The 24,781-nt window shown below is 45.5% G+C and overlaps 1 protein-coding gene across 12 annotated transcripts in view; it reads left to right on the top strand.

The window, feature by feature from the left end:
- LOC121458699 (disks large-associated protein 1) overlaps positions 1-23,915 on the top strand; it is a 798,580-nt gene extending 774,665 nt beyond the window's left edge. For all 12 annotated transcript variants that reach the window (XM_041667976.1, XM_041667977.1, XM_041667979.1 and 9 more), the window contains 3 exons: positions 11,504-11,595; positions 17,776-17,928; positions 20,660-23,915. In XM_041667976.1, the coding sequence (XP_041523910.1) occupies positions 11,504-11,595; positions 17,776-17,928; positions 20,660-20,869 (455 nt within the window). In that variant the 3' untranslated portion in view covers positions 20,870-23,915. The remainder of the gene's footprint in view (positions 1-11,503; positions 11,596-17,775; positions 17,929-20,659) is intronic.
- The last annotated feature ends 866 nt before the right edge of the window (positions 23,916-24,781 follow it).

The raw sequence follows: 24,781 nt of genomic DNA, 5'->3' as shown, positions 1-24,781 counted from the left end.
CAGGCCTTCCAGCCTCTTTATGATAGTCTATGTTCTCATTTTCAGTACAAAAGCTTCATAAAGTTAGAAGTTATTTTTTTTATTTATTTATTTTTTTATTTATTTTTATTTTTTTGGTTTTTCCAAGACCGGGTTTCTCTGTAGCTTTGTGGCCTGTTCTGGAACTCTCTCTGTAGACCAGGCTGGCCTCAAACTCACAGAGGTCCGTCCGCCTCTGCCTCCTGAGTGTGGGATTAAAGGTGTGCGCTACCACTGCCCAGTGGTTTTTGTTTGAGACGGTGTCTCTCTTTATAGCCAGGCTGCCCTTGAACTCACAGAGATCCAACTGCTTCTGTCTCCCGAATGCTGGGATTAAAGATGAGTGCCATTACTTCCAGCAAGAAGAGTTTTGGGTTTTGCTTTTGTTTTTCTGTTTGTTTATTTGTTTTGTTTTGTTTTGTTTTGTTTTGAGACAGGGTTTCTCTGTGTAACAGCTCTGGCTATCCTAGAACAGGTTTTGTGGACCAGGCTGGCCTTGAACTCACAGAGATATGCTTGCCTCTGCCTCCTGAGTTTAGGAATTAAAGGTGTGTACCACCACAGCCCAGGAAGAAGTTATTTTTGTCTTATTCGCCTTTACATATCTAGCCTCTCTGTTACATAAGATGGGATCATTACGTATACATTTAAATCTTGGACATATTTAATCTTATAAAACTTTTTAAATTTTCATTTATTTACTTTATGCATATGGGTGTTTTGTCTGCATATGTCTGTGCACCATGTGCATGCCTGGTGCCCTCAGAAGCCAGAAGAGGGGGTTGAGTCCCCTAAGACTAGAGTTACAGATGGTTGTGAGCTGCCACGTAGGTGCCAGGACTCAAACCCAGGTTTTCTACAAGAACAGCCCAGCCAGTGTTCTTAACCACTGAGCCATCTCTCCAGGCCCTGGTTTTTTAAGTTAGCAACACCTTTCTTCCTACTTAAGTAAAAAGTGCATAGTAAGTAGTACGTTAGTCTGGTCAGTTTGCTACAGCCCACTGTCTGCTTTCAGCACGGGACCTTCCTGACGCACTTTCAGGCTGCAGAAAGGCTGCAAGCTCTCCAGGCCTCATCTAGGAATCCACTAATTCTGTTCCTGAGAGTCCCACCCCCATGACCTAATCATCTTTTTTCTTTCTTTCGTCCTTCCTTCCTTCCTTCCTTCCTCCTCCTTCCCTCCCTCCCTCCCTCCCTCTCTCTCTTACTCTCTTCCGTCCTTTTTTCTTTTTCTTTTTTTTCTTTTGAGAGGTTTCTCTGTGTAGCCCTGGCTGTCCTGGAACTCCGTAGACCAGGCTGGCCTTGAATTCTGACGTCTTCCTGTCTCTGCCTCTTGCGTGCTGGGATCAAAGGTGCGAGATACCACCTGCTAATCATCTCTTCTAGACTTGCTCCTCAGTGAAGAGCTTCAACATAGAATTTCGAAGGAATACAAACATTCAGATCACAGCAAGTAACTAGCCGTTATTTTTGCAATAAAAGCATCAAGGATCATCCCTTGTACGATATGGGCTCCTCAGACTAGGGGATAGATTTGTCAGGGGTGAGAGAACCCGGTGGATAACTCAGTGAGCTCCATAGTTCCTGCCCGGCTTCTGAGATACAGTTTTAACACACGAGCACTTGAAGCGAGTCTCGTTTATCTCATCCCCCAGCCATGCTTTCGTGTGCTGGGATTCCCGATTTCTGAAGTTAACTGATAATTCCAAAGACAAACCATTGCCAGTTTCAGATGAGGCAAACGGAAGTTAGCGGGAACCAGCGCTCTGTGGGAGAAACCCTGAGAAAAACTGCTGCCTAGGAGAAAGCTGGAGCCTTTGACAGATGCCTTTTTCCCTTGCCATCCGAACAGCTCTCTGCAATGCCTAGTCTGAGGTCACAGAACACAGAAGTGTCTGGCAGGACACACACCACAGCTGACAAGATAATGACACTGTGTGTTGCTTGGCAAGACCCTCAGGAAAGCTTGCCACGCGTATTTGCCCCTGGCTTCTTGGCAATTGTCCCTCTATTCTGATGACAGCCTCAGTCAGTGTCCCAAATTCTCTGATCCAGCCTTTCTTCTCTCTTTTTCCTTTCTGTCAGCCCCAGTTTTCAGAGAAGAGCTAAATTCTAAGTAACCAACTCTTGTTTTCATCTGTGGATAACAGACAAAGAAACAAATCAAGCAGCTACTTCTGGGTTGTCCAGGTCATGTGACCGCTGCAGAGGTTCTTTGCGTCCTCTGCAGAGAAGACATCTCTTTGGGGGTCAGGGGCAGTGTCTGTTTAGAGTCCAGTGTCCCTGTGCTTTAGTTAAGGTATACATTTCATGTGTTCTTTTTTCCTGAAAAGAAAAAGAGGAAAAATTTGACAAAAATTTCTCAGGGGACCTCATGTTTACAGTCATCAGACACAGTGAGGACAGGGGAAATTCTGAACACAGCGCTTGCTCAGTTTCCCAACTTTTTGTTTGCTTGCATTTTATTTATTTATTTATTTATTCGTTTATTTATTTATAATAGGACCAGGGTTAGGGAAACTGTTAAGTTTGCCAAGTAGTGGTGCCACATGCCTTCAGTCCCAGCACTCGGGGTTAGGGAAGCAGAGGCAGGCTCTAAGTGTGTCTACAGAGTGAGTTCCAGGACAGCCAGAGCTGCATAGAGAGACACTGTCTTGGAAAACAAAAACAAAACAAAACAAAACAGCAAAAAAGTGTTAGGTTTAAGGTCAGGGTTAGGGTTAGTCACAGGAAGAGGGCTGGGTTATGATTAGGGTTACAGTTAGGGTTAGGATTAGGTTTAGATTAGCTCATTTGTCTAAAACCTTACCAGCCAACAACCAGGTTAGATTTTAGATAGGGTTAGGAACAGGGTTCAGAGTTATCCCAGTTTTTAAATATTTCAAATGCTTGATGCACATTTAAAAATGGTGGAGTGGGGGTATGACATGGCTCAGCACTTGAAGGTGCTTGCCACAAAACCTGACCATCAAATTCAGTCCCAGAAACCACATGACAGAGGGGAGAACCCACGCCCACAGGTTGACCTCTGACCCCCCCCCCACAGGTGTTCTTAGGGGTATAGGCAAGTGGTTGTCAGCTTTCCTGGCAAATTCAAGGCTTTAGGTTCTGTTCCTAACAACACACGATGTAAGATACTTTATTAAATGTCTAAGTTCAAAACACAGATGTCCACAGTCCAAAACAGAGAGAGGGAGAGAGGGAGGGGGGAGGGGAGAGGGAGAGGGAGGTAAGGAATCTGTTTGCTGGATTACTACTTGAAGCAAATCAGAGATCTGGGTGTGTGGGGAGTTAGAGTGGTCTCTATTAGAGAAGGAAAGCTCCATCTCGTTTTCAGTGCCTCTGCGGTCATCATCTATGGAGATTCTGACGACTCCTCCCTGTGAATAGTTTTTGGCGTTCCCAGTTCACCTGGAGCCCAGGGAAGAGTGAAAGCAAGCCAGCTAGCTTCGGAAGAGTAAGACCATACATTCTTTGGGTGTGTGGAGCTATTACTTCCCCCGATAAAAAGCCAAGCAGAACAAAGACTGGTTCTTGATTTAGGCCTTCGACCCTCCCAGTCGAGAGTGGTTTGGGGCCAGATAACAGAATAATGGAAGTCTGCAGTGGGCGAGGCTTTCTTTGAGCCAAGGCAGCTGACAGAGTCTCCCAAGCACTTGAAGGGAAACCGATACCCACTCTCCTCAGACAACGCAGCCCTTGTGCGAAACAGCTGTCCCGGGGAGATGGCTCAGCACTGTTTGACAGCGGCTCGCATGTTACATGGATACGTCTGGGATTATCTAACCGGGAAAGAACCAACCAGATGGAACTGAGCCCTTCTCACAAGAATGCAGTCTCCGGCTGTGGGGGGAAAAGCGGGCTCAGGTTTCATTGGCTCAAGGATAAAGTACCGACTGGTTTGTAGTACTTGGTAATCTGTCTTTGCCTCCTGAATTGTGGACAACTTCTCCGTGGAATTTTCAGACGTTATCCTAAAGACACAGATAAACAGCGTGTGCAAGAAGCAGATTAATTCCAGTTTAATTTCACCTGGCAGTAGCATTCAGGTTAGTGGATAGCATCTCCCACAGGAGCCTTGTGAGTTTGGCCAGGGAACTTGAGGCTGCTGATGAAACCCTAAGTAAGCTCTGGCTGCGTTCAGGTTTGGTTATGGAAGCTGGGCAGGGTCGTTGTTGTGACCGGCTATCAGTGTGATCACTGGGTTTCTGTCCAGGGTTGCCTCTGCCCAGTCTGCGCAGCTCATCAGCTGGTAGGTGGTGGATAAAGCTGCGCTCTGTGAGGCCTGCCGTTCATTCATCAGCCCTGGGCGTGTGGCTAAGTGCAGAGCTGCAGATGCATCTGGCTTCTTTCAGTTTAATTCTCACCTTTTTTTTTTTTTTTTTTTTTTTTTTTTTTGGTTTTTCGAGACAGGGTTTCTCTGTGGTTTTGGAGCCTGTCCTGGAACTAGCTCTTGTAGACCAGGCTGGTCTCGAACTCACAGAGATCCGCCTGCCTCTGCCTCCCGAGTGCTGGGATTAAAGGCGTGAGCCACCACCGCCCGGCTAATTCTCACCTTTTAAAGTGAACCTTCAAAAGATTTTCTCCTTTTCCCAGTGTGCGTGCCTACACACACACACCACACACACACACACACACACACACACACACGCACGCATGCACACTCGGTAGTAGGGGTCAGAGAGAGACAGAGAGCATGTGGTCTGTTTCGTAAGTTCTGACTAACCTGACAATAGTTCACGGCCACAGGAAGTGATAGCCAATGTGCTTCCTGGTCAGCACTCTGCTCTGTGTATATATAAGAAGGGACCTCTGAGTCACAGATTGGAGAAACTGCCCCAAGGATGCGTTCTTCAAAGCCTGGGCAATCTCATATAGATTTGTACTGACAAACCCATGTGGCTTTAGATGTGGACTCAAATTCTCCCCCACTCTTCTCTCCTCCTTCACCCCAAAAGTCTCCAGAATAAAAAGAAAAGCATAAAGAGGTTAAGGAGGAGCCCAAACTTGGGAGCAGATAGCCTTTAATTTACGCCGGCAGGCATTTCCATGACAGACACTCCATGCCGCTTTGGGCTTGTGGGTTCTGTTTTTCCTAGGCTGGCCACACGCTGGTAGTACCCTCTCTGGTTAAAGTGAAGAATGGCAGCCACCTGCTCCCAACAGCTTCAGGAAGTGGGGGTTGCAAGTGAGATTGCCCAGGGGTGTTTTGCTAAAATCATAAAGGTTAGTAGACTAGGAATTTACCTGCCTTTTCCGTTGTTGAGGAGTTTACTGGGAGTTCCTGGAGGAACATTCCCCATGAGGCAATTCACTTCACCCACAGACATGGTCACCCTATCCCACATGGCCTGACACCTGCAGGGTGGGTGTGCAGGCACAGAAGGCAATCCCAGCACTCGGGACAGAGAAGCCAGAGACGGTGAATTCCCAAAGGCTACTACTGAGCTAGCTAGTGAATTAAGAGTCGAAGGTGGTGGCGTACACCTTTAATCCCAGCACTCAGGAATCAGAGGCAGATGGATCTCTGGGAGTTTGAGGCCGGCCTGGACAGCCAGAGCTCTGTAGAAAGATCTTGTCTCAGAAATAAATATGCCTAGCTCAGACTGTATTCCTTAACTACTCAACAGTAACTTAAAGGGCGGAGGAAGACAGACAGAAAGGAGTCAAAATCTAGTCCAGATTGTTGCTGTTAACTTTGTTGTTGGTGGTGGTGGTGTGTGTGTATGTTTGTCAGGGTGTGTGTGTGTGTGTGTGTGTGTGTGTGAGAGAGAGAGAGAGAGAGAGAGAGAGAGAGAGAGAGAGAGAGAGTCCAGAGCTGATTCAGCTGATCCCCAAACTTAACCCTTCAGTGTCATTTCAGGGATTGCCTGAGTGCATGGACACCACCTATGTAGTCAAGAAGCTTGCGAGCTGGTTGGAAATCAAGGATCTAGCCACCCAGAGGCAGAAGAATGAGCAAATGGCAGAGGCAGCTAGGTATAGGAATTTCAGGAGAAATGAGGAGGAAGAGGTGTGTAAATGGTCCCAAGACGAACAGTCACTTAGTGAAGAAGCTGGCTGCCCTTGAACCTATGGCCTGGGTGTCAAGGAAAGTTCCATGGCAAAGGAGCACAGCAGATGTACTGCAGTTGAGGTGGCCAGCCATTTGAAAATGGCTCCCTGGCGTGTTCACTTGACGGCCCTTCACCGTGGCTGGACAGCTCGATGGGCTCCTGCATGGTGACGGTATTTTCTAGTCCTCCGGGACTCTACAAAAGGAGTAAGAAATATGTCTGTAATTCTCCTCTTCCCTTGGTGATTCAGACATCAAGGTCGTGAGGGAGATAGTGCTGCGGTCATTACTTCCACATTCCCGCTCTGTCTGCAGCCTTACAGAGCGTCCAACAGAACCGTATTAGGCCAGAACGTCCAGAGTTCACCACCTCTGTGCTTCTTGTAGCCACTGTGAGGAAATCCCCGTCGGTCACTGGCTCTGACAACTGTGAACTTACAGATCTGGATCTGTTGCTCTTTTCTTCCTAAGACAGCAGTGACTACTTAAGAAAGCAGAATATTTTCATTCATCCCTTTAACAACTATAAAGAATGTTTAAGAAATGAAATCGATGAAAAATGGCTTAACCTTTCAAATTCTTATGCTAGATATGATTGTAAATAAACTAATGACATGGGAAAAAAATTTTTGTTTGAGCTGGGGATGTAGCTCAGTTGGTAAGAGTGAAGCCCTGGGTTCAATCGCAGCCCTGCATAGCCCAGGCATAGTGGCGCATGCCTTTAATCCTAGCACTAGGGAGATGCAGGCAGGAGAATCAGGAGTTGAAGGTTGTCTTTGGCTACATAACAAGTTTGAGGCTGTATGTATGTTCTTTCCAGTGTCTGAGGCCCTAAAGTAGAGGCATGGTGGCTGTGGATTGGGCAGAGGTGAGCGCAAGCCAACCATGGTGGCTTTGATCCTAGCACTTGGGATTCAGGAGGCAGAGGAAGGTGAGTCTCTGAGCGTTTGAAGCTGGCTCCGTCTATAGCTTCAGGCCAGCCAAGCCTGTATAGCAAGACTCTGCCTCAAAACTAAAAATAAAAAGAAGGAGGAGGAAGAAGAGGAAGAAGAAAAAGGAGAAGAAGAAGGAGGAGGAGGAGGGAAGGAGGGGAGGGAGGAAGGAAGGAAAAAAAGGAAGGAAAAAAGGAAGGAAAAGAAAGGAACTAAAAGAAGCCAGAGAAACCAGTCTTCTGACTTTTCCCATCTAGAGACCAGTTCTCCTGGACTATGGAGAGGATCACAGAGTTGCTGGAACGCTCACCTGTTGTGTGCGTTTGTTCAATTGTTTGTGTTTTAGGTACTAAGGATTGAGTTCCGAGCGTCACACATGCTAAGCACCACCTTCAGCCCTGAAATTTTGATTCAGCGAAAAGCCAGGCGTATTCCCAAGGGAACTAACTGGTCTTTGTTTTGGCTCGCTGGCACCGGCACACAGAAACTCCTTGTAGCAATCATAGATTCCCCTGGCAGGGTTAAAAGAAATCGCTCGAAATCGCTCGTTCTTTTCACCCCTGTGTTTTTTCTACCACCGCTATGTTCCCCAAATAAAAACCATACCCCACACAGGGAGGTGGGGAAAGAGGAGCTTCATTCTTCTCTTAATGTCTCGTCTTTAATTCTGCATAGCCAGGGGATTTCAAAGCATAGTCTGCATAGACGCCCCTCCCCACAGAGCCTTTCTGTGCTTCTCATTATAACATGTAACCTTTAAAGAAAACATGGGGCTTGTAATTTTCTCCAACCATGTCTGTGGAGTGAGCCCCAGACCCTCCACTTTCTTCACAACTGACGTGACCTTGTCCTCAGCACTACGACTAGATCTGTTCTGCTCTCAGCTCCAGATTCCCACGGTGTCCCCTTATACCCAATCCTTCTGTCCCGTGGCGCTGGCTGGAAGGTGAATATTTGGTTTGGTTTTGCTTGGCTTTGGTGTTCAGAGACAAGGTCTCGCTAAGTAGTTTGGCACAATCTTGAACTCAGAATCCTCCTGCCTCAGCCTCCTGAGGACTGGCTACCACATCTGGTTCTAGAAAGTGTTGATAATCGAGAGAAATCACATTCCACAGATTTTTTTTTTTTTTTTTTTTTTTTAGTTTTTCGAGACAGGGTTTCTCTGTAGCTTTGGAGCCTGTCCTGGAACTAGCTCTTGTAGACCAGGCTGGCCTCAAACTCACAGAGATCTGCCTGCCTCTGCCTCCCAAGTGCTGAGATAAGCAAAGAGCCTTTATTTATTTGTTTGTTTGTTTGTTTATTTATGTGTTTTTTTGAGACAGGGTTTCGCTGTAGTTTTAGAGCCTGTCCTGGAACTAGCTTTTGTAGACCAGGCTGGCCTCGAACTCACAGAGGTCCGCCTGCCTCTGCCTCCTGAGTCCTGGGATTAAAGGCATGCGCCACCATCGCCCGGCCACTCCACAGATTATTAAATGCTATTCATGGATGCTATGAAATGTTACTGAGCCTTAAAAAGAAGAAGATCTTATGTGACAACATGGGTAACTCAAGAGGCCCCGTGTTAAGCGCAATAAGCCTGTCACTGGAAGGTACATACTGAATACTCCTACACACATGAACAGCATAAAGTAAGGAAATTCAAACCTTGGTTCAGTGGAAAACTACTGGGATCCCAGGTGCCCTGGAGGCTGAGGTAGGGATGTTTGCTTGAATCACGGACGTTGAGACCAATCTGGGCTATACAGTAAGGTCCTGGTTCTAAATAAATCAATAATAAAATAAATAAGGCAAATTCAAATTCATCACAGAGCAGAGTGTAAGGAGAGACCCTATATCAAAAACTAAAGCAAGGAGCCAGGCATGGTGTTGCATGCCTTTAATCCTAACACTCAGGGGGCAGAGGCTGGTGGATCTCTCTAAATTCAAAGCCAGCTGGGTCTAGAGTGAGCTTCAGGACAGCAGGACTACAAAAAGAGATCCTATCTCCAAAAACAAAACAAAAAGGAGAGAGAGAGAGAAGGAAAGGAAACAAGTGCTAGAGAGATGGCTCAGTGGTTAAGCGCTCTTTCTCCTCTTGCACAGGACCCAGGTTCCATTTCCAGCACCCATGTTAGGAAGCTCACAGTCCCCTATAACCGTAGTTACAAAGGATCTGCTACCTGTTCTGGCCTCCGCAGGGACCTGTACACACATGATGCATGTATGTCCATTTAGGCACACATAAAATAAAAAGAAATAGATTTTTTAAATAGAACAAGAAGTCAGGCAGTGGTGGCGCACACCTTTAATCTCAGTACTCGGGAGGCAGAGGCAGGCAGATCTCAGTGAGTTCGAGGCCAGCCTGGTCTACAGAGCGAGTTCCAGGAGATTCAGAGCTGTATAGAGAGACCCTGTCTGGGGGAAAACAAAAGCAAAGGTTCAGTCCATGGTGACTTAACCTTGTTGCTTGTAGACCTCAGTGGCAGAGTACATCGTGGGAGCTGAGGAACAAAAGAGAAAGGGGAAATGGCTGGGGTACCAGTGTCCCTTCTCCGGCACCTCCTAGCAGCTCGAGTTCCTTCCACTAAGGCCCCACTTCCCAAGTGTCTTCTACTTCCAGAAGCCCCATAGGCCAGTGAACAACATTTTAATACAAAGGCCTCTGGGGGACATTCATGTGAACAGAACAGCACCCTATTTGGTTGGACAATCTAAAAAGTTTACAGGAGCCTGCTTGTAAAGGAGGCCACTACCCAGAACCCCAGGAGCAAAACCCATTCCCGACCCACAGAGTCCTCGAACCTCCCATTTTAATATTCAGAGAAAATCTGTTGCTTCAACTCCCAGTCTATCTACTGTGTTAGTGGGACGGATCAAATCCAGTGTTCGTGTGTGTTTTCATTTATATATTTATGGGGCTGGAGAGATGACTCAGCAATTAATAGCATTGGCTGTTCTTCCAAAAGACCTCGGTTCAACACCCAAAACCCACATGGCAGGTCACACCTGTCTGCAATTTGAGTTCCAGGGTTTCTGGCACCCTCACACAGACATACACGCAGACAAAACACAAATGCACATAAAATAAGATAAACTATAGATATATAATCAATAAATGATGTGCGTAGATTTAATGAGGTAAATAAGTTTTATTTTGCTGTTACAAAATTGTGACTATCAAGACAAACTGTTTAAGCCAGAGCCTGTTTGTTGCTCATTTGTTTCCCATTTCATAGGAGACAGAGGAAGAACGCTATGTTGTCTAATCCACTGAAGGGGTCTACTCCCCTGCCTTTTCTTTGTGCTTTCCACTAGGATGCAAAGCCCAAGAAGGCAGGGCCTTGGCTCCTCTGCCCTTCTCTGGCCTGGCTTTAGCCTTGAGGGCCAGGCTAACTGCTTCAAGGTTAACCACCACCATGCTGCAGAACAATAGTGGATTCAAGAGTGACCTTGGAAAGACTTCTGTGTAGGTCTGCCCCAGAACTTCCTAGGTAGAATGAGCATCAGGAGGCCTGGCATTGTGAATCCAGTACAGCAGATTATAAAGCCAGCCTGGGCAATGCCCGTTGCTTTCTTTGTTTTCTCCTGATCTTGTGGTTGAGAAAAGGAGTGTGGATTTTTTAGATCGAAGCCAACAGTGAGATTGCTTGAACCCTATATTGTCTCTATCAGGCAGAATTCCCAGCCTATTCAAGCCTCAGGTGGTCTGAGTTCTCTCTAGTCTTCCATTGTGGGAGGTTTCTGTCCACTCGGGTACAGGAGGGCGGTTTGCTATGTGGCAGAGCTCCAGCGGGGGGGCAGCTGCAAGAGCTGCGGGTGCAGGGGGAGCCCTGGGGACACTGAGACCGGGGGGGGGGGGGGGGGGGGGGGGGGGGGGGGGGGGGGGGGGGGCCTGCAGAGGCACTCAAAGGCAGTTACTAAGACCGCTTCAAGTACCAAAGCAAGGAGGAAGACTCCACACCAAATGAATGTTAGGGTCCGTGCTGGTGTGACCCAGGCGACAGGTTGAACCCCATCACTCCCTAGCAAATTCATTTCTCAGAGAATGTCAGTGGCTGAACTCCAGGGAAAATGCTGGATTATGGACTAGTTAGGGTGTTAGGAGATTCCTCCCCCAGTTTGTATTACTTTTCTTGTGTTTGAATCGGAATTAGAAAATCAAGCTAGTAGATCAGGATCACTGACTCCATAAACCCGAAACTACACTGGGAAAATCACGTGAAGTTTGTCTGGACCAAGAAAAGGAACGCTATTTGCCTCTCCTTGGGGTACAGCACAGTGATGTGACGGAAAACTCAGTTCTCCCAAGAAACAAGAGCGATAAACATGTGGTTTCCCAAGTTGACTTTATGCTTGAACCCGGTATCCCGGGTTTCATGGACCCAGGTGCGTGTGGGTGCGCGTTGTGGGTGTTTTAACACACCGCAACAGCATAACTTTTTCTTTGCCTTTTTTTTTTTAAATCAGACTAAGCTCAACATTGAGGCATCGTGTAAACCTCTGTGTCTGCTCTTTTCAGTTCTAGGGAAAATCCGAACCGCTGTGGGCAGCGCCCAACTTCTCATGGCGCAGAAATTCTACCAGTTCAGAGAGCTGTGTGAAGAGAACCTGGTAAGTACCATCCACATCCCTGTGACTCCTTGTAGCACAGCTCGGAGAGACCTTGTCCTCAAGACTGGTCCAGCCACAGCAAAACTTAGTTTGAACCAAGTTAAGTCAAGGCTCCTTGGAGTCTTAACAGATGAATCTGGTTTCCTGCTTTTCACTAAATAAAGCAAACAAGCAGAAGGAAGGAAGGAAGGAAGGAAGGAAGGAAGGAAGGAAGGAGAGAGAGAGAGAGAGACCCACTTAAATAATCCTAGGGACAGAATTAAGTTAAAACTCCATTTCCTGATTTTTTTTATATTGAAAACTTTCCATGTTCCTAGATTTTTTTTTAAATATTTATTTATTATGTGTACAATATTCTGTCTGCGTGTATGTCTGCAGGCCAGAAGAGGGCACCAGACTTCATTACAGATGGTTGTGAGCCACCATGTGGTTACCGGGAATTGAACTCAGGACCTTTGGAAGAGCAGGCAATGCTCTTAACCACTGAGCCATCTCTCCAGCCCCCATGTTCCTAGATTTTGTATGTTGCTTTTGGTTTTCTTATTCTTAGTAAAATTTGGAGCAACTGATGTTTCCTAAGTACTTTCCAAACAAAGATTTCTCTCTCTAAAACAGCCTTCGGTGTCTCCTGATCAGTTTTGCTCTAACCCAAAGGCCAGAGGTTGAGGGTATGACAAAATGTGGATTTGACACCCTGAGACAGGTGACATACAAACACGAAGGAAGGGAACCCTCTTCCGTAACAGCAGCCGTGACAGCAATAGCCTTTGCAAACCTGGCAGAGAAATAAAGGCCAGGAGCCTCTTCCAGGAGGCCTTAAAGAAGACCTCCGTCCACCACAAGGGACTCTGCACACACAACTGCTGCCGGTCAGGCTGGCGCTAACACAGAACAAACGCACAGCAACTCGGTGATGTGCGGGAAGGGAAAACACAACGACATCTTAGAGGACCCAGGTCGGGCTTTAGAGTTTAAACTCTGTGTCCTAAGCACTGCGTTTTCTCCTCAAGGAATCTAGTCCAGGGCTGGCAAGGTGGCTTCTGGGTCAAGGGGCTTGCTGAGAAGCCTGGTGTTCAATCTCCAGAGCTCACATGGTGGACTCACGAAAGGACCAGCTCCCATTCTTACACACACAGACACACAGACACACACACACACGGTGGCATGTGCACCAGCCCCACCCTCACTTACCCCACACTCATACTGAATAAGTGTGAAAACAGAATTGATGGGCAAGTGGCCAAGTGTACTACAAAGGAGAACATAAATTTCATGTACATTTTAAAGATGAAATTACAGGTACTTTTTTTTTAATGTGTACTGATTTCTAGAAATTATCAACTTCATGAAAGCCAGTTTTGACATCTTGCCATTCCTCATAGTGGCTCCTATAGCCACTAGAGAAATCCCTATTTATGGTAATGCCACACCAGCAGAGGATGGTCATTGTACTGCTCACAGCAGGCCTCTGAAGAGCAGGTCCAGCACCAAATGTGTCAGATGCCCTGGTAACTACGCAGAATGGCCATTTGGAGTTCCTAGTGGCATTGTCTTTATGACTTACAGATGGGATCGACAGGCACAAAAGTTAAGAAACTTAGCTACCAGCCCACAGTAAAATCAGACCCAAGAATCAAACCCTGATCTCTCCTGGCTGTCCCCCATAAATCCCATGCAGGATTTGAGTTCCATCCCTTACCTTTGCAGAGCGAAGTCATCCCAGGAAGTAAATATGACCTGGTGGTAGTTCCTCTTAGCACCACATCTGTATGAAAGGGACTCTAAGGGGCAGCAAGATGGCTCAGTAGGCAAAGGGGCTTGCTGCCAAGTCTGATGACCCAAGTTTGATCCCAGGTCAGATAAGATGGAAAGAGAGAACCAGCTCCTACAAACTGTCATCTGACCTCCACCTGCTTGCCCAGGCACTGCCTCCAGCACACGCACGTTAAATAAGTGTGTGTGTGTGTGTGTGTGTGTGTGTGTGTGTGTGTTTAAAAGTGACTGTAGGGTTGGTCAGAACCAGGTGCAGCTTTTCTTTCTTCCTCTTCCTTTGAGGAGGAAAAAAAAAAAGAAGATAGTTTGAAAACGACTAGATTCTCAAGCTTAAAGTGAATGGATGAAGTTTGTCTTATCCCAGCTACACTAAACCAGGGGGCCACCCCCGACTGTCCCTCTGATCTCAGAGATGGTCTGTCTAGACTCAGCTACTCTGTCACATGACTCATGACTGCTGAGTTAGAGAGTGGCTAGCGCTTACACACTCTCTTTTCTCATTTGTCTGTTTGACAACATGGGGCAAAGAGATTCCTTTGGGGGGAAGACCGAGTTGCCCACGATACTGATTTAAGCACTTCTAAGTACTCTAGAAGCTACTGAACTGGAGGTTGACTATGCCCAAACCCAAGAAATCTAAAATCAGAAATTCTGTAAAATCTAAACTTTGGGGACACCGAGGCATTGATACTGTATAATCTGACCTCATATAACATGTCACAGTCAATATAGGTACATTAAAAATATATATAACAACCTTCAGACTGTGTGTACAGGTGTACATGACATATATGTGCATTTCACATTAAGACTCATATTCTGTCTCCAAAATATCTCACTGTGGACAGGAAAACATCCAAATCCTATGAACTCTAGCATCTCGACATCTGGTCCCAAGGGTGCCAGATAAGAAGCTCAATCTGTATTATTCCTTTCATTGGTGCTAAAACAATACAATAGTAAAACTCATGACCCAGAAAATGTCACTGCATTCCAAAATATTAACTGTTTAGTTTCCCACTGTGGATAAGGCTGACTAATTGTGAAACCGTGAAGTAGTAAGACGAGCTTTCTCAGTCTGCTTATCCGTTCTGCATGTTGAGGGGTTGTTTGTCTAGCCCTTTTGGTCTTTTGTTGCTTGCAGTGTAAGCCTCAAACTTGGGAGTTCTTGCTCCAGCTTACTTAGTGTTAGACTAAGTTGTTGTATTTATTTTATTTTGCTTTGTTCTGGCTTAGGTGCTGAAGACTGAGCCCAGGGTCTTGAGCATGTACCTCTAAGCCACACTCACTCTCATCCCTGGGATAGATTTATAATATTGCCAAGCACCTAAAAACTCCATAATTTATTCATTCCAAAGAACGGCCATGCGTTGTTTCAGAACCGTGTGCACATCGGCGTCCTTATTTGCCGTCACTCTTGCTCATCCTCTGATGTAAATGCTGTTTCCAACCTTGTTAAACAACTGGATGACCCCACAACCTTGACACTTTCTGAAATTCTGATGATACCGTTTTCGTGAGGTTAATTTTAAATGTCCAAGCTGGCCTTAGTTATCATAGGACATGGGAGTTTACAGTTGGTTTTGGTTTTGGTTTTTTAAGACAAGGTTTCTGTGTATAACAGTTCTAGCTGTCCTAGAACTCACTCTGTAGACCAGGCTGGCCTCGAACTCACTGAGATCCTCCTGCCTCTGCCTTCCGAGTGCTGGGATTAAAGGCATGTGCCACCACCGCCCAGCACAGTTGTTTCTACTACTAAGAAATAAGGAGAAATGACACCGGCCAGAAGCCCTACCATGTGGACGGGAGGGCAACTCCTGCTGTCTGACTGGGAAGCCTTCAGCTGCTTTTGCAAAGGGTGTTAGGCAATGACAGTGATTACAGCTTACAGGGACAAAGAAAGTCAACTCCCAAGCCAGGTCTTTCCACTGAGGAGGCTGAGATAAGAAAGATGGAGCTTTCCAGGCCAGCATAAATCACACAGAACACTCTCAAGCAAACTAACAAAAGTCAGCTCTCGGCTGGCTTCAGTGGAGCTGGCTTCTCAAGCCTGATGACCGGAGTTAAATCCCTGAAGCCCACACAAAGGTGGAAGGAGAGAACCAACTCAATAAAGTTGTCCTCGGACCTCCACATGCATGTTGTAGCATATACACCACACACACAAACGCACCTGTGCGCATGCACGCATGTGTGTGTGTATCATCCTCTGACCTCCACACGCATGTTGTAGCATACACACCACATGCACAAACACACACGTGTGTGCATGCACGCATGTACATGCATATTGTCCTCTGACCTCCACACACTTGTTGTAGCATATATACCACAGGCACAAGCACACGCATTTGCAGACGCACACATGTATGTGCAAATTGTCCTCTGACCTCCACACACATGTTGTAGCATACACACCACACACACAGACACACACATGTGCACACACACGCATGTATGCGTGTATTCTTGATAATAATAATTTTTGTTGGTTTGTTAGTTTTTGTTTTTTGAGGTTTTTTTTCCAGACTGGGTCTCACTCTCTAGCTCTGGGTATCCTGGAACTCACTGTGTGGACGAGGCTGGTCTTGAATTCCTATGAGATCCACCTGCCTCTGCCTCCCAAGTGCTGGGATTAAAGGGGTGTATCGCTATGCCCTAATGACAACAATAAAAATTTTGAATGATTCTTTATAAAAAACTTTTTGTTGGTAGTGGTTTGGTTTTTCGAGACAGTGTTCATCTGTTTAGTCCTGGCTCTCCTGGAACTCAATCTATAGACCAGGCTGGCCTTATTACTCAAAGATCCACCTGCCTCTGCCTCCTAAGTGCTGGGCTTAAAGGCAGTCACCACTACTGGCTGGCAAAATGTCAGTTCTTAAACACTGAAGGATATTTGCAATCCTGAAAAGGGAATTATTATCAGCATGCATATGTATGTGTAAAGATAAAGTTTTCTGACATTTGCTATATTTAAAACTATCTAACTGCCAATGTGTCATGTGATAAAATGATTCGTTATTATATATACCAGTAATGTCTCAATTACTGAACACATATCTATTTCAAGGACCACCTGTGGATATCCACGGTTTGCCGCACACGGCGCCCCCGTGTCTGCACTCTGTGCGCTGGCACCCAGTTCGGGAGCTTCAGGCAAGGGGGCTGGAGGTTAAAATACACAGATACACACAGACAGAGAGGCAGAAACACGGGTCATTCTTGAATTCCCCAAGAATACCCCCTTTATTGTGTTCAGGGGCAGATTATATAGAGATAGCTGTTGTAATACGAGCGGTGGGGCTGCGTTCCCAGCACCCCGGCTGCCTGGCTAGCTTATGCCTGAAATAACAACACACAAATTGTATTCATTTAAACACTGCTTGGCCCATTTCTATCTAGCCTCTTCTAGGCTAATTCTCACATATTAATTTAGCCCATTTCTAATCATCTGTGTGTAGCACCACTAGGTGCGCTTACCGGGAAGATTCTAGCCTACATCCATCCTGGGTTGGAGCTTCATCGTGTGTGTCTGCCCGGGAGAGCAGAGCATGGCCTCTCTGAGCTCACTTCCTCTTCCTCCCAGCATTCTGTTCTGTTTACTCCTCCCACCTATGTTTTAACCTATGAGACCAAGCAGTTTCTTTATTACTTAACCAATGAAATCAACAGATTGATATATGACACTCCCACATCAGATAGCCACGCCCCAGCCAAACCCACCAGAAACCACTCTCCTGCCATCAGGAACTCCTGAAGGTCTCGTGCTCAGAGCAGCTGTAGGCACTCAGATCAGGGGAAAGCAAGCAATTCAGGATCTGGGGTCTCACTGCTCCCAACAACGGTTGACCATTTGCTTCAAATATTCAATTTGAATATTTGAATTCTGGGCACCAGAGAAGCCTTGAGAACCAGGTACTTAAAAAATTCCTTGTTGCTTATTCATTCTGTACCTAATATTTTACCCAACATGAGTGCTAAAACTAATCCCACTCTAGAATTCTCTTCTGTTCTCCGGATAAACTGTGTGGCATGAAATCACACATGATTTTATTTTCAAGGCAGTATTTTTATTTGAATCTATTGTTTAAAAATACATCCAGGAAGAGATAATGCATTCTGGGATGCTTTGTTTCAAATGTTTAGACTCTTCCCCCAATTATCAGACTGAAACAACCATGCTGTTGTAAGGACAAGGAATTTTACAGCCTTGACATTTGAAAATCAGGGACTGGGATGGGGGCCTGTAGAAAGTCACCATTGGTAGCCTCACTGCTATCTCTTATCTGAAAGCCAAAAGGAACTCGGCCTCCTTGGGTTCTTTGAAATGTTTGAAAATGCATTTGTGGCCCCTGTTTGCGGTCCCACTGCCTCTAAATCATCAATATTTTTCTCTCTTTTGCACAGAATCCCAATGCGCATCCAAGACCCACTTCCCAGGATTTGGCGGGGTTTTGGGACATGCTGCAGTTGTCCATAGAAAATATTAGTATGAAATTTGACGAACTTCATCAGTTAAAGGCCAATAATTGGAAACAGATGGATCCTCTTGACAAGAAGGTAGAACAATGTAGATTTTGTATGGTCCATTTAAAAAGCTGCACAAACCCTGGACAGTCTAAATAGGCTTCTGCACTCAGCCCTTCTGTTCACCATGTGAAATGGAGCTGGCATCGTGTCCATGTCATTGGAATGGCAATGTTTACATACTAACCACTTGGGATATTATCTGTAATATGTTTCAGGCATACTTTTGAAGAAAAACCTGTCTTTGTGAATTGGAAAGTGGGAATGTGGCTTTTCTTTCTCTTTTTCCTTTTTCCTGTCCTTCTTTCTTTCTTTTTCTCTTTCTTTTTTCTTTCTTTGTCTTCTCTCATTAATTAAACGTTAAGTTAAACCCCCTTAGACACTGGAAGGAACCGCCTCCAGTTTTGCTTTCTAAACCAAAATCAGGACCTCTTCAGTGTATGGTTCCCTAGAGTTCAGTTCCACGCTCAGGACATGTTTCTGAGCAGTAACTGGCTGACAGTCATCTCACAAGCAGAGTAACGAAGAAGTCACTGGCGCCCCAGTCTATATGCTCCCTGTGAGACTGGTAGTCATCATAAGTGTTGGGATTTTTTTCCTAACTTTGGTTGATTTGCCTGGGGCAGTATTGTTCCCTGGGAATCTTCATGCAACAGTTTAGAAATAAAGGCTTAAATTATTTTAATTAATCAATCATAATTTCATATTTGATTGCTGTGGTTCTACCAGGCTTCTATAAGTATCTCATGTCTGCCGTTCCAGGCTGATCTGTTCTGTATGAGGTTTGTCTTTTTTTTTTTTTTTTAAGTAACTTTTGTTCTTCTATGAACCGAGGTCAAATAGTTCCAAGAGATACCCCTGAAAATGAAGGCTGGTTATTTGCTCAGAGCTGTGAGAGCCCTGCCCTTTGGGGTCTCCTGACCCATCAAGAACTAACAGTAATCCACTGCTGCCCGTCATCTCCGGGTGTATGGGGTCAGTGGGCACCCAGGACAAACCCAGTCCCAAAGGAGGGCAATGTTGTCACCACTATCCACCATCTCTAGTTCTATGGCCATCCAACTGGGGGGATTAGAACCAAGCTTGAAGTACTATCGATGTGTGTGTGGCCTCTGCTTTGAGAAGCCAAACGTTGTGCTTCATCTAGTTTTCTTTATGTGTAAAACTGTCTGCTGACAAACTGGTCTTAAAAGAATACACACCTGTACACACGCTGGAATTTAGGAATGCTCCATCTAACTTCTCACCTACTGATTCTTTAATATTATTGTTTTGGAAAAAAAATAAAGTGTGCAAAGAAAGAAAAATGACTAAAAAGCTTCCAATATTCATACTTTTAAAAATATCCACCAGTTATCCCACAATGAAGATTACAAATGTCCCGAAGAAGTGATGCAAAGAAATCGTTACATGTGATTTATTGGTATGTAACCTAATAATAAATTATTAGCTTAATTATTTTTTTAAGATTTTAACAATGCATTTTGCCTATGATCAGAGTCTTTCATCATCTCATGAACCTGACAGGGAAACAAAAGATGAAGAGACAGAGGTGGTGGGAGACCGCACTCTGTCTTCTCCCTTTTTGTCCGTTAGCAACACAGTCCACTTTAAACAAGCACGGGCCAAAGCCCAGTGTGATGATACTGAGCTCTGCATTTCTCCCTGGCAAGCAAGGAGGACCCGCTGTACTGAGCATCAGTGTTAAGTCAGATACTCGGTGCCTTCATGAGAAACTTCACGTTTGATTTCACAAGGATGCAGGGTGTTTTATTTAAGTGGAAATGTGGGGTTGCTGTGGACTGTTGCAGAGCCCAAAAGGTCAACATTTCTCTCCTTAAAAGCACCCTTTGTGGTTTAGATGCCTTTCCTTCCCCTTGTATGGTTATCGTGAAGGCGTGAGTGGCTGGATTTTGCAGTAGATTAGAAAAGATCTAATACCATTTCGGAGTTTGCTGATAAGAGACATGGCCTTTTCCAGTCCTGTGTTCAGCTTTGATAACAACTTGGGATTGTCTTCAGGGCTACCACAAGCATGCTGAAACCCCTAGGGACCGCTGTCCTGGAAAAATCCTCCCCAGAGTAGGAAATACCAGTTGTTCACCCCCCACCCCGGTGACCCTGTACAATCTATGGCTGTGTGTTGTGCAAAAAGGGTGTAACTCCCGATGGCACCATTGAAGCCTAAAAACACTATCTTATAATAGGAAGGGATGGAAGGGAATGCTGGGGAGGCGGAGGGAGAAGGCCAGAGAGAGAGAGGGAGTAGCGGGGGCTTTTTCTCGAACCCAAGCTCTCCTACCTGATGCTCCTCATAAAGATACAGCTTAGAGTTCTAATTCATTCTGTAGCTGTTGAGATCTCCTGACCCACTGCTAGCGCCAGGAATAGTCTGGGGGTTGCAGACAGAGCCTCCCTCACTGTGAGGTGCACGGAGCCCCTTGTAGGGCTGCACTTTAAATGCCCACACCCTGCGGTGGAAAGGCCTAGTTCTGCGATGCAATTTTCCCCTCGACCTTAAGTGTAAGAGATTATGTGTTGTTATTGTTGTTGTTGTTTTGTTTTGTTTTCCCGCATCTTTTGAATATCCAAGCCAGAGCAATGAAGAGAAATCATATATACAGTGTGCAGATCAGAACTAACCATCCTTAGGTTTAAAAAAAAAAAAGACGTGTATGTGTTTTCGAACTACTGACCTATCCCAGTCTTTCCCAAGCTTGTCCTGAGAAGCTGTGTAATGTCCTGAACCTTCTGCTTTGATCAGGAGCGAAGGGCCCCTCCTCCAGTGCCAAAGAAGCCGGCGAAGGGCCCCGCGCCGCTGATCCGGGAGCGCTCGCTGGAGAGCTCGCAGCGCCAGGAGGCCCGCAAGCGCCTGATGGCTGCCAAGCGTGCCGCGTCGGTCCGCCAGAACTCGGCCACCGAGAGCGCGGAGAGCATCGAGATCTACATCCCCGAGGCGCAGACCCGGCTCTGAGCACCGCAGAGGACCGTCCCGCCGCCCTGCCCTCGGCCGCCTCCCCGTTCCCCTCCGTCTCTGAGCTCAGTGACCGCCACCGTCCTGGCGTAGTTGTCCTCCTCGCAGGAGCCGCCCCCGAGCCGCCCCGCTTCCTGGACCGCTTGGCCCATCTTCTCCACCGAGCTTTGCTCCCCTGTCCTGAAGCCTCATGCAGACATCCAAACCCTTTCTTTTCTGGAACAAGCAAACCCACCTGTGTAGAAAAGACACCTTGTAGGTCACTCACCTTCCTCAGTTCTTTCAAGCTAGTGTGTCCCTAGAACTCAGCAATATAAAACCATAGGGTATTTCAGAAACCCGGTATCCTCTGAGACTTAACCGTCTTCCATGTGAAAGAAACGAGGGTTCGCGTCCCTTTATTTGCCCCCAAACAGTTATTTTTACAAGCAGGCAGATCGCTTTATTTCTTATATCAGATATCACACCGTCTTGTCGGAATCCATGGTGACCAAGAGAGAGGGACCAAAGCTGACCTGGGGTTGGGGGCCTGGGTGTTGGAGGAGAGAAGGGTAAAGTGTGTACCTTCGCAGCTGTACAAACTGCCTCTCTGGTACTTCATTCAAACCGCTTCAGATGTTTCAATCAGCAGAAGATTGTAAATTAGATCTTTCAGGGAAATTAATCTATTCTGAAAGGCAATAAAATGAAGAAAGTTAAGGCAAAGGAAGGTTTAAGATCCTATATAAGGAATCTGTTTATTTCTCTTATTATTAAGAAAATTTAGACCTGAAATGTTTTATCAACTTTTCTTGTACTCTGTGTATTATAATGTCATGGCCGTGGTTTTTAAATGGGGGGGAGGGGGCGGGGGAGAAAGAGTTGGTTCAGGTAGTTTAATGTCCATTCGCGTGGGCTCACTTAAGATTTCACACACACGTAAGAACACTTGTGCTTCCAAAAGACTGCCAGGTCATTTCCAGAGAAGAGTTCCGGTTCCCTGCCACCCCTTCGAAGGCTACATACCTGTCTAGTTTAGCCCAGCACGTCATATTTCAGGGCTCTCCCCTCGCTCCCGTACAGGGTTCACGTGTTCCCAGCACAGGGTTTCCTCCTCTAGCAAAGGAATAAACTTAAAAAGGTTGTCTACCCCAGTTGCCATGCTGCCTCATTCCAAAGAGCTGCCATCATGATCCCGAAGTTGCAGGTAGAGAGGAGTCTTTCGATGCGCAGGGACCAAGAGCTGTAAGGAGAAAGGGAAACGCTGATAGAAACCCGTGCTTTGGGTTGGATTCCAGACTTTCTCTTGGCTTGCAGGTTAGTCGTGGTGGATGGCTGTGAGCACTGGCCTCCTGCTGAAGTCTTCAAACGCCCTTACTTGTAGCCATTTAAACATTCAGAACGTGGCGATCTGAAAGGGTCAGCCACATACTATGTCAAGCTTGCAGCCTAAATTTTGCCATTGAAAAGTGGAAGTCTTAAAAGAAACAAACAAACAAAACGCTTGCACCAGAGACGCTTAAAAACATACACTCTCATAGCCAGGTGCTAATTTAATTTTCTTTACAAACTTCAGAGAAGCGATGGGTCTGGCAAGCACTATTTTCAGACACACTCTAAAACCACGAGAGGATTCGCTACCTCTCAGAGCCCTTGGTGCTCTGAGCTGCCTTTACTAACAGGGCACAAATGTTCGCTCCCTGCTGTGGTTTACAAGAAAAGGGCTACTAACTTATTAACAAAAACATCAACAGAACAACTTTTAACTATGGCAGACAAAGTCAGTGCTTTCTCAACTGGACCAGAGATCCGTAGGCTTCAAGAATTTGCTAGTTTCAAAAAAAGACACTTTCTCTTTACATACTGTGGGAAGTATGCAGGAGTAAGGCCAACTGTCCCCTTGGGTAGCCCGTGGTCACACTCACCCGAGAAAGACTGGAATTCACCGGAAGCAGCCATTCTAGACCCACTGTCAGGAATACAGCTCCCTGCCCTGAGGTAGAGTTCAGGTTCTAACGTGATCCCAGATACTCCTGCAGGGTTTTCTTTGGAAACTGATTTGGCCCAGGCTGTTTTAAAGAGGGACGAGAGAAGGCCTAGTTATCTTGTCTAAGTGAGTGGCATTTGTATATTCATAAGCTATTTTTGGTAAGAATTTTAAATCTTTTAGCTGAACGCCTGCAGGGCATCACAACCTTTGCCTTCCTGAAAAACACAGTTTAATCTGTACAAACACTTTATAAAAAAAAAAAAAGCTAATTATTGACGTTAGGACCTGACCCCCACACAATACAGCTTGTTATCCACTGGACCCGGAAACTGACATCTTGTGAGCATCACCTCTGTTGCGTTATTCTTTTTGATGTAATTTGTAGAGATGTTTTTTAGTTCATAATGAACAGCGGATGTACCCTGAAAAATTACTTATTTTGTTTAACTTTGGTATAAAGGTGTTGGGCATTTTCTTGGGGCGGGGGGAATTACAAAAGAAAATTTTCTCCCTCATCAAAAATAAAACAAAAAAAAATACGTTCAAATAAATTAAGTATTTATTATATTTTTTGCAGATGTTTCCATACAATTCACATAACCTTTTTGTAAAGAGAGATGAAGAAATGGATTAAAGATTTTTAATATTTGAAATGGTAAATAGAGCTAATTTATTTGTAATATATTTCTGTTATTTATAGGTGTTCCCTTAATGTTTTCCTGTGCCGTTTGCTTTCATTTAAGCCTTATCCTTGTGAATTTACCGTTTCTTTTTTAAGAACATGTCTAGATGCATATTTTAAATAACTGGATGTAAATCATTAGCATATCTGAATTCCCTAATGTAATTTTTAAAAATTATTTTGGTTTGGGGGAAAAAAAAGATTCATTTGAAAGCCTTCAGATGGAGGGGTGGGGAAGATTTTTATGGCTTTCTGAATTGGAATTTCATAGGCTTATTTACCTAGATTGTGTGTGGTCAAAAAAAAGAAAAAACAACCAACAATCTGTAAATACATGAATGTTTCCCATAATGTAAAAAGAAGGAATTAATAAAATAATCAATGCACCGCTTTCAGGCTTGTGTGGGTTATTTTTTTTTTTTTTTAAATTTTTCGAGACAGGGTTTCTCCGTAGCTTTTTGGTTCCTGTCCTGGAACTAGCTCTTGTAGACCAGGCTGGCCTCGAACTCACAGAGATCCGCCTGCCTCTGCCTCCCTAGTGCTGGGATTAAAGTTGTGCGCCACCACCGCCAGGCCGGCTTGCGTGTTTTTACTGAAGCCCTGGGGCTTCTTTGGAAGCGGGCAGCACGTCGTCTTTCTCATGTCATTGTGATGACACACCATGCTCCCTCCCCTGCCACACAGGCTGTGGGAGCTCCCATCTCCAGGATCTCAGAACTGAAGTCTTCTATCCCGATAATCACAGATGCTTGGCGTGTTGATTCAGGTGCCCCTGCCACTGCGTCATGCTGACAGGTACAGATTAAGAGTGATGCTCTGAGCCCCTCACACATATGTATTTTAACCACTTTGGTTTCTTTGCGTACATGCCCCGCTGCGTTGTGTTTCCCACACAGTTGGACTCCGTTATTTGTATCCCACCCTCACAGTAATCAAAACTGTGTATGTCAGTGACCGGGTGTGTTTAGCATGTGTGAGGCCCTGGATCTCATCTCCGGTACTGGGAAGAAAGGAGAGGGGAGAGAAAAAGCAAAGACATTTTTGCTCACAGTTTACTTACTAGACACGGCAGCACAATTACTAAAGGATGGGTTGGGCTCTCAACTGCAGGCCTGTGTTCAGTGTCTCCAATACCACCTCTGCTTTTTCCCTAGTTCACGTTGGCTAATTATTTGCCACTTTCATCTGGGTTTTATGCTTCCAAAGTGGACTTGCGCTCATCAGTAGTCTGAAAGAATCTGGCCACTGTGTCTGTAGTGCC

This window comes from Microtus oregoni, unplaced genomic scaffold (assembly GCF_018167655.1).
Source record: "Microtus oregoni isolate MIOR12 unplaced genomic scaffold, Mior012 000018F_ref0000195, whole genome shotgun sequence".
NCBI lineage: Eukaryota > Metazoa > Chordata > Mammalia > Rodentia > Cricetidae > Microtus > Microtus oregoni.
This window is presented reverse-complemented; position numbering and strand designations above follow the sequence as displayed.